The following is a 14,964-nucleotide window of genomic DNA, read 5'->3' on the forward strand; positions in this document are numbered from 1 at the left end:
TGATTCGCTTCTGACAGTATGTTAAGCTTCTGTGCTCCGATGTTCCCCGTCCTCCCTTAGAAGGTGAAGGCTCTTGGAGAGCCCGTGGAGTGATCGAGAAGGGGGAAGAAAATCTATAAAAAAGACACCAGGAAAGACCATAAAAAAGACATTAAGACCGCATAATCGGCCGACTATTCTTGTTCTCTTAACTCCCGAAAAGCAGATGTGTCATGTATCTTCTATAAAGAGTGAAAAGGGGCCATCCACAGATAACTACTTCCGAGTCTTTCGATAATGCATGCGGGCATCGGTGGTATTGCCGATTTACCAAGATAGATTACACTAAGCAACGTTCTCACTAACTAATGTAAGTATACTCACAATAAACGGCAAGGCATGAGCCTAAAACGGAACGAGAAAGCCAACATACGAAATAACAAAGAATATCCACTGCATATTGTACGTAGTTTCTACTATGTAATATGTTGTAGGTAATCCTGCTGATACTGAGTGGTAATATCGTGAATAACGGATTTGATCCTGGTATTCATAACCATCGTAAAGCAAAAAATATGGACACCAGAGCTCGCTGGTGGCGATGACCTTGACGCAGGACGTGGGGCGGGTTTTTGATGACAATTGGAAGTGGCCCAACAGTAAACTTTGCTCAGAACAAAGGCTCAATATGAGCATCAGCCTGAAGCACCGAAGAGCCTATTCTGGCTGACTATAACAACTTGTCAGACCCTGTTGTTGCCAATAACCATTGGAGACATGACTAGGGCAGGGTAAACCAGTGACGAGTCATCAACCCGGAAACCTCTTTATTGAGAGAAAGTTGTGGTATCCAGCCAGAGATATCCGTCCACAAAGCATGGTGTACTTTTCTGGTGGGTAGGGAGGCAGACAAGAGGTCAATAGAAAGTCTTCCAGAATGCATGAATACAGTCATGGGGGAAAAAAGGCTCAGCCTATCAAACCACCCAGATCTCGATCCATGCCTGTAACCCGTTCTTCTAGCCTTCGCTTCCTCCGCTCTAAGTCTCGGATTTCGGCCAACTCTCGCTCAATATCCTCATCAGTGACCTCTGGGATCTCCGGTTGTGCCACTGATGCAGGGGAAAAATCATATTCATCATCTCCATAAGAGTGTCTCATCTGATCTAGTTCTGCAGTGTTCGTTGCAACCCGACCTTCCAACTGCGCTATGGACTCACTGATCATCTCATGCCGATAGCGAAGGTTGGCAATCTTTTCCTGCGCACCGGCAACCGGACTTTGAACTGGTTAGATTAATCCAAGAGGTATTATCAGATATATCATACTCACTAAACATTGCACAGGATCTCGGCGCCTCGAAGAAGCACTTCAATGTTGACCTCCCCGCGGGGTCCTCTAGTTGAGCTGCCTGCTGATCGCTTGATCTCTTCCATCATATCGTGTCCCAGTACTCTTGCCACTGCAGACTGGTTACGGTTGTCCCGCGCTGAATAAATGCGGCTTGCCATTGACTCCCTTTCAGTCTCAGCGGGGAACATAGTCCCGCGTCGTGTGGCGCGTCTTTGTGGTCCATGAGCCTTGGTAGAGGGATCCACCTGGAAGAGTGCTCGTTCATGGGCTTCAGTGTCACGGATCAAGGCTGTTATGTCGTGGGAGCCCAACAGCGCAGTGGTGAAAATACGTGGGGGAGGGAACCTGGACGGTTGTGTTAGTCAAAGCAACATGGTTGAGGGATATCACAAGCACTGACGGCAAATCGGCAATGGCATTGGAAGAGAGCGTAATCTGCTCTAGGTGAGAATTGAGCAGCGACATGTTTGTGGGTATTTTGAGAGCTCTGGATCGTGAAGGATGAGTGGTTGAATGCTCTACACTGCACCGCACTGTTTACTCCAGGAAAGCTGCTGATATGCCTGAGGCATTAAATTCAGAATGTGCCTGTGTATCAGCAACCACGTCTAGCCACGCTGGAATTGACTGAACACGATGATGCCAATTTAATTCCGATTTAAATGTCGTTCTCCTTTTATTTTTGCCGAAATTTTTTCTAATACCTTTTTGTCGTCTTTCTAACAGCTTCGATAGCAAAAGTGCCGAGTTGAGGCCGCCCCGGTAAGCTCCACTGACTAAGCGCTCATCTGGTCTCTTGCGCCCGTTCATCCCATCTCTTGACATCACATCACCCATCCACTTCATCCATCTGTCCGCACAAGTTTTTCTTCATCGTACTCGTGATATTGGCAGCTTGTCTCTTCAAATTGCTTTTTTGCTTCCTATCTTCATATCGTGCTCACTCGCCCTTCCCCCTACTTCTTCCGATAGCTTGGTGGCTGCCCAGCTAAGCTCGACAGCTTGAGAAAGATGCCGGCCGAAAGGCGTTCTTTGCGATCAAACAATAAATCCGACACTTCTTCATCCGCTAACGGTGAAAAGGCAAACTCGAACTCCCAGAGCTCGGGTGCGAAAGACAAGGCGCCTACTACTCGCGCCGCCGCCAACAAGGCCAAGTCAGCTCCGACCAAGAAAGACGCAAAGGGCGCATCAAACGGCAACATGGGAGAGGATGATCAGTCGCATACGAATGGATCGAAGTCAACCGAGAACGGTGTGAATGGATCCGAAGATGTTGAGATGGGAGAGGATACGGCAGGTGCGCCTACATCCTCATCCAACACCAGCAAGGACCGCAAAAGTAACGAGAAGATGACTGTTGTAGTGCCCCCGACCAAGGGTTCCAAATCGTCCGGCAAGGATAAGGAGGAGGATGTGACGATGGAAGGTGCGGAGGATGGTGATGTTGAGAACACCGAGCCAGAGGTCGACCCGACAACCAAGGCGATTCAAGGTTTGTCTAGTCTTCCTTGTTCAAAACAAGTCCAAATTTCTAACTATGAATGCCTGTTTGTTCGACATGGGTTTAGACATCAAATCCAACTTCACCTTGCTCGAGCGAGCCGTTGCCCACTTCGACCCCAGATTTACTCTCCGTGTTCTTCGATCGATATCGTCGATGCGGAAACACCTCACCCCGGAGGTCCTCGCCGAAGTCATTGTGGAAACCTATTCCGATTCTAGCTCGACCGCCTCGTTCCTGTTGGAAGCTCTTGGCCAAACCAATGCTTTCGAGAATGCCCCAGCTAGCTCGCAGATGGAGGTTGACTCGGATAAGAAGCCCATCGCTAAGGAGACCCTTGCCGAGGTGGATGCATATCTCTCCATTCTTGTCCAGATATACTTGTTCGACCAACGGGAGATTCAGAAAGGAGTCCAGTTCTCGACAAGCTTGATCGAGCGCCTGCGAGCATTGAACCGCCGTACGCTAGATTCTCTTGCCGCCCGCGTGTACTTTTACTACTCTCTCTTCTTCGAGCAAGTCGCTCCGCTTCCTCCCTCTCCCGCAGCGGCTGTTACCACTATCCGCCAGCCATTGTTGGCGGCGCTGCGCACGGCTGTGCTCCGGAAAGATGTCGATACGCAGGCTACTGTGATGACCTTGCTGCTTCGCAACTACCTGTCCACGTCTCATATCTCACAGGCAGATCTACTGATCTCGCACAACCCATTCCCCGTGGCTGCGTCTAACAATCAAATTGCTCGGTATATGTTCTACCTCGGCCGCATCCGTGCCATCCAGCTGCAGTACACCGAAGCCCATAGCCATCTGATCGGGGCTACCCGCAAGTCACCTGCTAGCCAGGTTGCTCGTGGGTTCTACCAGGCTTCCCACAAGTTGTTGGTCGTTGTCGAGCTGTTGATGGGTGATATTCCTGACCGCGCAGTCTTCCGCCAGCCGGCTCTGGAACGGGCCATGCACCCTTATCTGCTGCTTTCTCAGGCAGTCAGTGTTGCTGATCTGGATGGGTTCCTCAACATTGTCAACACCCACAGCGAGACTTTCCGGAAGGATGGCACATACACCTTGATCTTGCGGTTGCGACAGAACGTCATCAAGACCGGCATTCGCATGATGTCGTTGTCTTACTCCCGTATCTCTCTGCGGGATATTTGCCTTCGTCTCGGACTCGACAGCGAAGAATCTGCCGAGTACATTGTGGCCAAGGCTATTCGGGACGGTGTCATCGAGGCCACGCTTGATCACGAGCACGGGTTCATGAAGAGCAAGGAAGTGGGTGACATCTATGCCACCAGAGAACCTGGCGAGGCGTTCCACGAGCGTATCCGCGCCTGTCTAGCCCTCCACGATGAGAGTGTTAAGGTATGTTATTTTATCTCTCGCTGAACCTTAATTTTGTTTTGCTTTTACTAACATTGACCCATCTGATCGTAGGCTATGCGTTTCCCCATGAACCAGCACCGCCTGGAGCTCAAGAGTGCCCAAGAAGCTCGGGAACGGGAGCGCGAGCTTGCCAAGGAGATCCAGGAGGGAGACATGGATGATGAAGATGCTGGTGGTGATTTCGATGCCATTTAAAGAGGAGTGTGGTTGTTCCATAATCGATACAGCATTTTTTTTCTCCCTCTACCGCACTGGTCCCATGCATGGGTCTCTACCTCGTAGCGGCCTTCTTCAACCCGTGTGTTAATTGTGCAATTTGTTTTCCTTATTCTGGCTCTTTATTCGGATGTGTACGAAGGGGGATGTGCAGGATGCAGGACCAAGATGGCCGGCGCAGTCTTCTGTGCCCATTATACTGGAATTATGTCTTGCCCCGCACCTTTATTAGAATCGTATGTCATATCTGAGTGATCAATGGCTTGTAAATTGTAATTTCCCCTGTAATTATTATCCACTTAATCCTTTTTTTTAGGTACCTATGTACAAAAGTGTCGATAGTTAACAGGTCGAGTCATGGTTGTGTAGCACCGGGTCCGTGCCGACCCGAGAGAGCTCGAAATCTTCCCGCCCGCAAGATTGTTCGTCCTTGTACTCCGCAAACACCTCACAATCGGTATCGTTTCCTGCGATTGGGTTCCTATGGTTTAATTTGGATTCTCTCGTTTATAATTGAAGAGCCCTCGCATTGAGCATGGGAGCTCGAACCGCATCGGCCTCCGGGCTGATCCTCTCATCACGAACGGCTGTCTGTTCCCAATGCCTCCGCGATGATCTCCGTTTCACGCATATTGCCCTCCAATCCCGCAAATACCACCCGACACGCCGGCGGGATGCCTCGCCATTTGGAGCTGCCGTGTCAGCGGCTCAGGCCATCTTCAAGGGTATGCCGAAGGCGCCTCCAGGTATCTCCGTCGACCCGTTGAGAATGGTTGGGAAAGAGCTCAAGTTCCTCACCAAGAACATCCGACAATTGCTTGGATCGGGTCACCCAGCGCTGGACAAGGTCGCCAAGTACTACACTCATAGCGAGGGCAAGCACATGCGGCCCATGCTTGTCCTCCTCATGTCCCAAGCGACAGCTTTGGACCCTCGCAAGCACCACACCTATACGGATAAGCCGAGCCCCGTCGATTCTTCCTTCAGTGCGCCATCCATCCTCGAAGACGCCAACCCAGAAATGAACCCGCTCGTGGCCCCGAATGCCGAGAGCAAATATGATATCGCGGGAGATGACAACATCTTACCTTCACAACGGCGGCTGGCCGAGATCACAGAGTTGATCCACACAGCATCTCTCCTGCACGACGATGTTATCGACAATGCCGTGACACGTCGCGCCAATAGCTCTGCGAATCTAGCGTTCGGAAATAAGATGGCCGTGCTGGCGGGTGACTTCTTGCTCGGGCGTGCCTCGGTAGCGCTGGCTCGTCTGCGTGACCCCGAGGTCACCGAACTCATGGCCACCGTAATTGCTAATCTGGTGGAGGGCGAGTTCATGCAGCTGAAGAACACTGCACAAGACGAATCGAAACCCGTCTACACCGACGAGACACTTGCCTACTACCTCCAGAAAACCTACCTGAAGACCGCCAGTCTAATCAGCAAGTCCTGTCGTTCTGCTGCGGTTCTGGGACGGAGTGCCCCGGAGGTTATCGAGGCTTCGTACACCTATGGCCGCAACTTGGGTCTGGCTTTCCAGCTTGTTGATGATATGTTGGATTACACAGTCACTGAGGCCGAGATGGGTAAGCCCGTTGGTGCAGACTTGGAGCTTGGATTGGCAACTGCGCCACTTTTGTTTGCGTGGAAGAGTAACCCGGAGCTTGGTCCTCTGGTCGGACGGAAGTTCCGCAAGGAGGGTGATGTGCAACTAGTGAGTGTTCAAAATGGCGCGTGGTCTTACTTGGTACGATAATACTAACTATTTGATTCCACTAGGCCCGTGAGCTCGTTTACCGCAGCGATGGTGTTGAGCAGACCCGTGCTCTGGCCCAGGAGTACGCCGACAAGGCTATTGCCGCCATCAGTGATTTCCCAGACAGTGATGCCAAGACCGGTCTGATTGAGATGTGCGAGAAGACCATGAATCGCAGGAAGTAGAGGAGATTGCGCTCCCATGTACACATATTTGTCTTTCAGCTTGCCCATCCCTTGTTGTTTCTTCAGGTGACTTTCTTTTCTTTCATATATGCCTGTGTACACTTAGATGTCTTAGATGGTTGGATATATACTTTTGATCTTCACCAATAGAAACATTTTCTTCTCTCCTCACATCACATTGTATACGCCGGTTCTTATTCTATGGACATGTATTTGGCTGAACCCTGAATAAGACGGCCGTCGAAATATGTTGATATCTTTCAGTAAAAGGCAAAGATACCTAGGTAGTCTATCGCAATGCTAAACTTCGTCAGCGTGATCTTTAGAATGCAGGATTCTGTATTTTTGGGTATGAGGCCCTTATCACGCGCTTTTGGTATAAGATCGGCGGGTCTTCAAGTCACTGTTGCACCGCATAAAGAGGAGAATTATTGACTCATTTGCTGAATTCAAGTCTTCAATATCCAGCTTGGGCTAAATTACCCCCATATGCAATTATAATGGACTAAGACAGTAACAGGTGAGGTTGTTTTCTAAGGTTGCTTTCACGTTCCTGACAGCTGGTCGATTCAAGCGGGGTACACACGGAGCTACAAGTAATGATACAGTATGTATCTTAAATACGATATAAATACAGGGTTACATTCCCTGAGGGGAGTAACTTGCTTGTAATACAAATACACAACCTGTAATGCCGAGGTACCCAAGACCTCCGTCATCCCGTGCTTGTGGAAGCTGCAACTCCCTGCAACTCACTCTCTTGTGCGCTATAATTCTTTGTCCCTCAACTCGCTCGTTTTATTCTGGAGCCGGTCTCTTTTCCTTTGCCGTGTTCTTTCTTAGCTGTTGGAGGTCGGTCTCCCAAACTATGGAGCTTTCGATCCGCCCGCATTGATCGACTGGTTCCCGATGGGTTCGCTCGCTAGCTTCCTCTTCGTTTACGCCCTCGGTGGAATCACTTTCATCCCACTAGTTCTGTCCTCAATCATCCTCTACGCCTACCTGACCCTTCCATCGGCGCCGCAACAGCCGCAATCATGCGAGAAAGCGCCCGATCCCGTCCGCCAAGCTACCGATGACGACTTTAGTCTCAAGTCCGGCACCGACCAGCTGGCGGAGAATTTCCATCGCACCCATGAGTCAGATGTCGCTGCAGGATACTTTGCTGTCTGTCGTGAATATGTTCCCGGTGGTGTGAATGGGAAACCTCCCGAGAGAACGACCCCCGCGGGAGAAGTCGTTGCGGCCGAAAGTCCTAGCGTGTACCAGACTATGTACCGGAGTCTGTTCGATCGAAAGCAGGCACCCAGCATCGAGCCGGCCAAGGCGAATGGAAGGACCACAAAACGGGCGCGGAATGTCTTTTACATTGTTCTCCGGTATGCCTCTCTTCGTCTGGATGTATAGGTTGTTTGTTACTTACGCGCTGATTACTGACGTTGGATGACATGTGCTCAGACATGGCCACTTGATGCTTTACGATGATGTAAATCAGGTCGAGGTGCGGTATGTCATTTCGCTTGCTCACCACGATGTGACCATATACGGCGGAGAAGGGGATATCCCGGAAGGAGAGCTGTGGCTCAAAAGAAACGCCATATGCCTCTCTCGGCGACTGGCTTCGCTGGGGGATCTAGGAGGGCCGACTCCCCCGTTCTATCTCTTCTCTGAAAACTTGTCTGAGAAGGAGGATTTCTATATCGCCATGCTGCAGAATCAAAACCGGCTGTGGGACTCGTCTGATCGCCCGCCCAAGCACCAGGAGTTTGATACCAAGCATATTGTCACCTTGGTTCAGCGCCTGCATTCCTCCGAAGAACAGTTGCAGACGCGTTGGATCAATGCTTTCCTTGGAAGGTGGTTCCTCGCAATGTACCGGACACCTGAGTTGGAGGAATTCGTGCGGAGCAAGATCGTCAAGAAGATCTCTCGCGCCAACAAACCCAATTTCATTAGCAAGATCGGCTTACAGAGGATTGATATGGGTGAAGGGGCCCCGTTCATCACCAACCCAAGACTGAAGGACTTGACGGTGGACGGCAATTGCTGCGTGGAAGTAGATATGCAATACACTGGAAACTTCCGAGTCGAAATCTCGGCGACTGTGCGCATTGATTTGGGTCCTCGGTTCAAGGCTAGAGAGGTTGACATTGTCCTTGCCGTTGTGTTGAAGAAACTTGAAGGCCATTTGTTGGTACGCTTTAAGCCCCCACCCAGCAATCGCATCTGGATGTCTTTCGAAACCACGCCGAAGATGGAAATGGACATCCAACCCATTGTCAGCTCCAAACAAATCACATACAGCCTCATTCTGCGCACGATCGAGAGTAAGATCCGTGAAGCAGTGGCAGAGAGCATCGTTCTGCCTTTCTGGGACGACGTTCCCTTCCATAACACCTTTGACCAGGCTTTCCGCGGTGGTATCTGGCAGCGAGACACCCCGGAGTCGAGTGCTCAGGTAGAGATACCAGAGATACCTGATGAATCAGGCGAAGCTCCGCCCACCCCGAAGAGCATTAGCAGTGATTCCATTGAAGTTCTCAAGTCCAAGGATGATCGCACGATGAGCATGCCTGTCCTTTCTGAGTCTGGAACGGCCAATAAAAAGCCGCGCAAAGGCCTGAAATCTTCCCTATCGGATCTGCAGTCGAACAGTTCCACTGCAACTTCCACTGGCGTTGAGAGATCGGACAGCACAGCGCTGCCTCGGGCTATTCGGTCACAGACCTTCTCTCACGCTGCAGACCCCGTGGTCACAGCGGACAATGCCAAGGTTGACAAGCTTGTTTCGGAGAACAAAGGCGAAGAAAAGAGTCATGCAACAAGCGCCATGATAGAGATATCAAGCCGGTCCCCACCTACATCCCCGCTCCGAACTCCAGGCACCTCGCCACCTACAGGTGGCCTTATGATGCCAGAAAATGCGGTCCACAGCCGCGAATCGTCGATTGCAGATTCTATTGACAGCGTTGGTCTTGCCCACGAGAGTGTAATTCAAAGACCTTCTTCTACTCGCATGGAGAGCGGGTCCTTCTCCAGCTTGAGAAACTCTCGGGGTAGTTCCACAGCGTCCGTTGCCAGCGACACGGCTCCACGACGCAGCACAATTGAAAGCATCACCAAAACCTTTACATCTTCCGACGAGAGGTCTTCCGGTCCAATGACTCTCGGACAAGCCACTGCCGCCGCCAAGAAATGGAGTTGGAGCGTGTTTGGTAAAGGTGACCCAAATAACGGTCAAGAATCGTCGCGGGCTCCTCCAAGCACGCTCAACCAACCGATTGGGCGTGGCCATCCGCATCCACCACTTGGAACACCCTTGCCGCGCCCAGACAAATACGCCTTGAAGAGGAACTCAGGAACATTACCCAAGCGTAAACCTGTGGCAGCACACACAATGCCCGAACGCCCCAAGACGGGAGACCAACAGCCCCCACCATCGCCTTTACCTCGCAGGAAACCAACGGCCCCGGAAGTGCGTGTTGAACAAGGCACTGACGAACTCCTTGTGGTGGAGGCACCCCAAGAATCTGAGCCAAATAGCCCGGCCCCTGGGGACCCGGAATCAAACTCAAGTCTGATAGCCCCCACTCCTGTCAAGAGTGAGACATCATCGAAGGCTGAACATCTTGAGGCTGATTCCGAAGAGCAAGAAGAGTTGCCTGCTGTTGAATCGCTGCGCTCTGTTGATCAGGCGCCTTCTTCAACTCCAGGCAGTCATGAGGCCTTGCCATCTATTGGAAGGGGGAAATCCCCTCCCCATAATGCTCGTTGCCTTCGCCCCGACACGAAAGAGGAGAGGGACGGAGGACGTCGGATAGATCTATGCAATTGTGGAATTGGATGGCGAGGCGCTTTGGACTTTTTTGATTCCTTGGTCATATTGCTGTGCTGGACAGAGTCTCCATGTCGGGCTGGTTATCCCTGCATGCGATCGCTCTCTTGCACAGAGTCCAAGTCCCTTAGGAGACTCCTTCATGTTTGTAGCTAATCCTTTGATATTCAATATATCCACGTTGATCTTAAGTTGTTTCGAACGAAGTAGACCAATCAGACCGTAGAGATTGAGATTGGCCCAGATGAATACCTCATTTATTCCTGCTGCCTGGCCTGCACTCTGTACATCATATGTTTGACGCGTAGACCGAGACAGCCTTCGTAAACAAGAAAGCCGTATAAATCCAAGCGGTGGCCCAAACCCGCATCGGCTTAGGCGTCGCCAAGACTCCCGACAGGCGCCAGCTTTCCCGTTCCCCATCAACGTCATTGCTCGAACTCCCACGTGTGTCTTTTTCGGTGCTTCACCAATTCCCCTTTGCTTTGCGATCTGAATTATCCGCTTATTCCGGTCAGCGCAACCTATCTCTAGCGTCTGTGCGCTGTCCGGGTTCGAGATCTTGTCAACGCGACAAACCTTTCCGACGTTCATCCACTCCCCTCCCCCCTGAGCACACACCCCAACGGCCACGATGAGTCGGTAAGCAAGACCGACACGGAATTTTGAGAATGCTTGTCTGATAAGGGATTGCGCAGGACCGAGGCCGATTTGGCCATCAATATCCGCAAGGCCACCAGCATCGGTAAGTCGTTAATCGGGGATGAGACCGAGACGGGAGAGCGGACATGACGAACTGACAATTGACAACCAACAGAGGAAACCGCTCCTAAACGTATGTCCTGATCATATTCCATTGTCCCCCATCAAACCGATTGATGCCGCCTCGGCTTTGCCCCGTCCGAATTGAACTGACCACCCCCCGCGCCTGTAGGGAAACATGTGCGGAGCTGCATCGTCTATACATGGGACCACAAGTCATCGGCAGCTTTCTGGGCTGGCATGAAAGTGTAAGTTTGGGGATACCTGGCAGACATGGAATGGGGCTGTTGTTCTCGAGATGACTGACACGGCTTCGTTCTTCACAGGCAGCCCGTCCTCGCCGATGAAGTCCAGACCTTCAAGGCCCTGATCACGATACACAAGGTTCTCCAGGAGGGCCACCCCATGGTTGTCCGCGAGGCGCAGCAACATACCAACTGGATTGATAGTTTGATGCGAGGAGTCGGAGGCGACGGCGTTCGAGGTATGGATTCTATGCAGGACAACTGCGCAATTGCTCTCTGCTCGAGGAGTGGCAATGCATGTGACGGACGGTATAATGACAGTTCTGGATAGGATATGCGCCGCTCATTCGGGAGTACGTCTTCTTCCTCGAGGCGAAACTGAACTTCCACCGCAACCACCCCGAATTCAACGGTATGTCGTCCACGGTTGACCGGTTCTGTGAAGGGCGGGTGTCTGACAATCGCAGGCTTGTTTGAATATGAGGAGTACATCAGTTTGAAGTCGATCAACGATCCGAACGAAGGGTGCGTACATGTCTGATATTTGCGACAATGGAGAGAGATGTTGATGACAGTCACAGCTACGAGACCATCACCGATTTGATGGCTCTACAAGATCAAATTGATTCCTTCCAAAAGCTCATCTTCTCGAACTTCCAGTCCGGCACGAACAATGAATGCCGGATCTCGGCGTTGGTGCCACTTGTGCAGGAGAGTTATGGAATCTACAAGTTCATTACCAGCATGTTGCGAGCCATGCACACAAGTATGTTGCCCTTGGTCATTGGGAATTGCGTTCAATGGCCGCTGACTGATGTTTCCTGTAGCCACCGGAGAGGACGAAGCTCTCGAGCCACTCCGCGGCCGATATGATGCCCAGCACCACCGTCTTGTTCGGTTCTATTATGAGTGCTCCAACCTGCGCTACCTGACAGGCCTCATCACAATCCCGAAGTTGCCACAAGATCCGCCGAGTTTGCTTGCCGAAGATGACGATCGCCCAGCTCTTCCTAGACGGCCGGCGAGAGAAGTGGAACATCAGCCCTCGCCGCCACCTAAGGTCGCTGCTGAACCGGAGCCGATCAATGATTTCTGGACAAACGAAGCCAAACGCCAACAAGAAGAGTACGAGGCGGAGCAACAACGTTTGCAGCAGCAGTGGGAGGACCAACAACGCCAACAAGTCCTGGCCCAACAGCAAGCCCAGAATGATTTCGAGGAGCAGCAGCGTCTGCAGGCGGAACAGCAGCGATTGGCACAGGAGCAGCTTCTCCGCGACCAGTACCAGACACACACACAAGGTCGGCTGGCAGAGCTGGAGCAGGAGAACCTTAATGCCCGTGCACAGTATGAGCGCGACCAGCTGATGCTACAGCAATATGACCGCCGTGTCAAAGAGGTTGAGGAGCAGATGAACCACTTGAACTCAAACCTGAACTTGCAGAATGCCTCAAAGGACGATCAGATTCGATCCCTACAGGAGCAGGTGAACACCTGGCGATCCAAGTACGAGGCATTGGCCAAGCTATACTCACAGCTTCGACAAGAGCACCTCGATCTTCTGCAGACCACAAAGAGCCTCAAGCTCAAGGCAGCCTCCGCACAAGAGGCAATTGACCGACGAGAGAAGCTGGAGCGCGAGCTGAAGACCAAGAACTTGGAGATGGCTGACATGATTCGGGAACGTGACCGTGCTCTGCATGACCGTGACCGTCTGACGGGAACCAACAAGGATGACTTGGAGAAGGTCAAGCGCGAGCTTCGCATGGCTCTTGAGCGTGCTGAAAACGCAGAACGCTCAAAGGGCACCGAGATCTCATCCTTGCTGTCCAAGTATAACCGCGAGATGGCTGACCTGGAGGAGTCCCTTCGAGTGAGTAGCTGTCCACCTTGCTTAGATGTGTGATTCATGCTGACCTTATAGATTAAAACGCGCGCATTGGACGAACATTCCAGTCGCAACAATGACCGCCAGGAAGACCTTGACCTGTCTCTTCGCGAGAAGGACGAGGAGATTGAGGTGTACAAGTCTGGTATGGAACAAGCTCTTATGGAACTGGAGGAGCTGAGACTGGTAAGTGGTGACCTTGACAACATTCGATACCTGCATACTGACCATATTTCACTGTAGAGCCAAGGCGATGTCGACCATGCGCTGGACAGCCAGATTGACACTGTGCTCCACGGCGCAGTCGCCAAGATTAACGATATTATCGACTCCGTGCTGCAGACTGGTGTGCAGCGTGTCGACGATGCCCTGTATGAACTGGACTCGTCCATGCAGGCCGGTAACCAAAATGCCTCTCCTCCGTATGTTCTTTCGCAGATTGAAAAGGCGTCGGCTTCTGCCACCGAGTTCTCAACAGCTTTCAACAACTTTGTCGCCGATGGCCCCAATAGTCCCCATGCCGAGATTATCCGCACAGTGTCCATCTTCTCTGGATCTGTCTCGGATGTGTTGAGCAACACCAAGGGTCTCATCCGCTTCGCCACCGACGACAAAAGCTCCGATCACCTGGTTAATGCTGCGCGCAAGTCTGCTCAGGCGACCGTGCGGTTCTTCCGTGGCTTGCAGTCGTTCCGTCTCGAAGGTCTGGAACCACTGCAGAAGACTGATGTTGTTATCAACAACAACCTCGAAGTCCAGCGTGATCTGCAGGCGCTGTCGAAGCTGGTTGACTCCTTCGCTCCAAAGAATACCAAGATCAGCACCAGTGGTGATCTGGGTGACCTTGTCGACCAGGAACTACTCAAGGCCGCCGATGCCATTGACGCAGCTGCCCAGCGTCTGGCCAAGCTGAAGAACAAACCCCGTGATGGATACTCAACCTACGAGCTGCGCATCAACGACGTCATCCTTGCTGCCGCCATTGCCGTCACCAACGCAATCTCGGAGCTGATCAAGGCCGCCACAGAGACGCAGCAGGAGATTGTTCGTGAAGGCCGTGGAAGCTCGTCTCGTACTGCCTTCTACAAGAAGAACAACCGCTGGACGGAGGGCTTGATCTCTGCCGCCAAAGCAGTGGCCTCTTCGACCAACACATTGATCGAGACTGCCGACGGGGTAATCTCGGGCCGTAACTCACCAGAGCAACTTATCGTCGCCTCCAACGACGTTGCAGCCAGCACTGCCCAGCTTGTCGCAGCCAGTCGTGTCAAGGCAACATTCATGAGCAAGACCCAGGACCGTCTGGAGACCGCCAGCAAGGCTGTTGGTGCTGCTTGCCGTGCCCTCGTGCGACAGGTGCAGGACATCATTAAGGAGAAGAACCGTGACGGCGACGACGGAGAGGATTATGGAAAGTTGAGCTCGCACGAATTCAAGGTCCGCGAGATGGAGCAGCAGGTATGTGACGTCCCCTTACCCTTATATCCCATCCATTCAATGCTAAAATGTATCCTCCCAACAGGTCGAAATCCTCCAACTCGAGAACGGTCTCGCTCGCGCCCGCCAGCGTCTGGGCGAAATGCGCAAGATCTCATACCAGGAGGATTAGGGAAATCGTCGCATGTATCTTTCGCTCTTGGCTGTCTGTGTATATTCCGCATCCCAATTCCGAGGAGTTTTGTTTCGTCCGTGTCGCACTTCGCGTTCTTCGGGCTGGGCGCTTCTCCCCAACCCCGTAGTTAGTCTCTTGTTTTGATTTCCCATAGCGAATGCAAGCAACTTACCTAGTTCCCTGAATCATCGTATTGCGTAGATCCACTCCCCTGCATCCGTGTCCATGTTCTGGCTCCAATAG

At 51.9% G+C, this 14,964-nt stretch overlaps 5 protein-coding genes across 5 annotated transcripts; 4 read left to right on the forward strand and 1 right to left on the reverse strand.

Annotated features, from left to right (window-relative positions):
• Positions 1-948: 948 nt before the first annotated feature.
• On the reverse strand, positions 949-1,797 carry N7471_008054 (uncharacterized protein; the record flags this gene model as incomplete). Its single annotated transcript, XM_057280773.1, has 3 exons — positions 949-1,258; positions 1,312-1,677; positions 1,733-1,797. 3 exons carry the CDS (start codon positions 1,795-1,797, stop codon positions 949-951), a joined length of 741 nt encoding a protein of 246 aa, XP_057135033.1.
• A 546-nt stretch (positions 1,798-2,343) lies between these two features.
• Positions 2,344-4,414, forward strand: N7471_008055 (proteasome regulatory particle lid subunit RPN3; the record flags this gene model as incomplete). Its single annotated transcript, XM_057280774.1, has 4 exons — positions 2,344-2,632; positions 2,699-2,827; positions 2,904-4,198; positions 4,271-4,414. The coding sequence occupies 4 exons, from the start codon at positions 2,344-2,346 to the stop codon at positions 4,412-4,414; spliced, it is 1,857 nt and encodes a 618-aa protein (XP_057135034.1).
• A 556-nt stretch (positions 4,415-4,970) lies between these two features.
• On the forward strand, positions 4,971-6,379 carry N7471_008056 (trans-hexaprenyltranstransferase; the record flags this gene model as incomplete). The annotated part of the gene is made up of 2 exons (XM_057280775.1): positions 4,971-6,152; positions 6,218-6,379. 2 exons carry the CDS (start codon positions 4,971-4,973, stop codon positions 6,377-6,379), a joined length of 1,344 nt encoding a protein of 447 aa, XP_057135035.1.
• Positions 6,380-7,288: 909 nt separating this feature from the next.
• N7471_008057 (SMP domain-containing protein) lies at positions 7,289-10,370 on the forward strand (the record flags this gene model as incomplete). The annotated part of the gene is made up of 2 exons (XM_057280776.1): positions 7,289-7,758; positions 7,838-10,370. The coding sequence occupies 2 exons, from the start codon at positions 7,289-7,291 to the stop codon at positions 10,368-10,370; spliced, it is 3,003 nt and encodes a 1,000-aa protein (XP_057135036.1).
• A 478-nt stretch (positions 10,371-10,848) lies between these two features.
• Positions 10,849-14,718, forward strand: N7471_008058 (putative cytoskeleton assembly control protein Sla2; the record flags this gene model as incomplete). The annotated part of the gene is made up of 12 exons (XM_057280777.1): positions 10,849-10,856; positions 10,913-10,959; positions 11,032-11,049; positions 11,149-11,224; positions 11,303-11,460; positions 11,553-11,633; positions 11,689-11,746; positions 11,803-11,987; positions 12,049-13,094; positions 13,146-13,295; positions 13,353-14,567; positions 14,632-14,718. 12 exons carry the CDS (start codon positions 10,849-10,851, stop codon positions 14,716-14,718), a joined length of 3,129 nt encoding a protein of 1,042 aa, XP_057135037.1.
• Between the last annotated feature and the right edge of the window lie 246 nt (positions 14,719-14,964).

Source organism: Penicillium samsonianum (genome assembly GCF_028829775.1).
Source record: "Penicillium samsonianum strain IBT 33392 chromosome Unknown utg000004l_segment0_segment0, whole genome shotgun sequence".
NCBI lineage: Eukaryota > Fungi > Ascomycota > Eurotiomycetes > Eurotiales > Aspergillaceae > Penicillium > Penicillium samsonianum.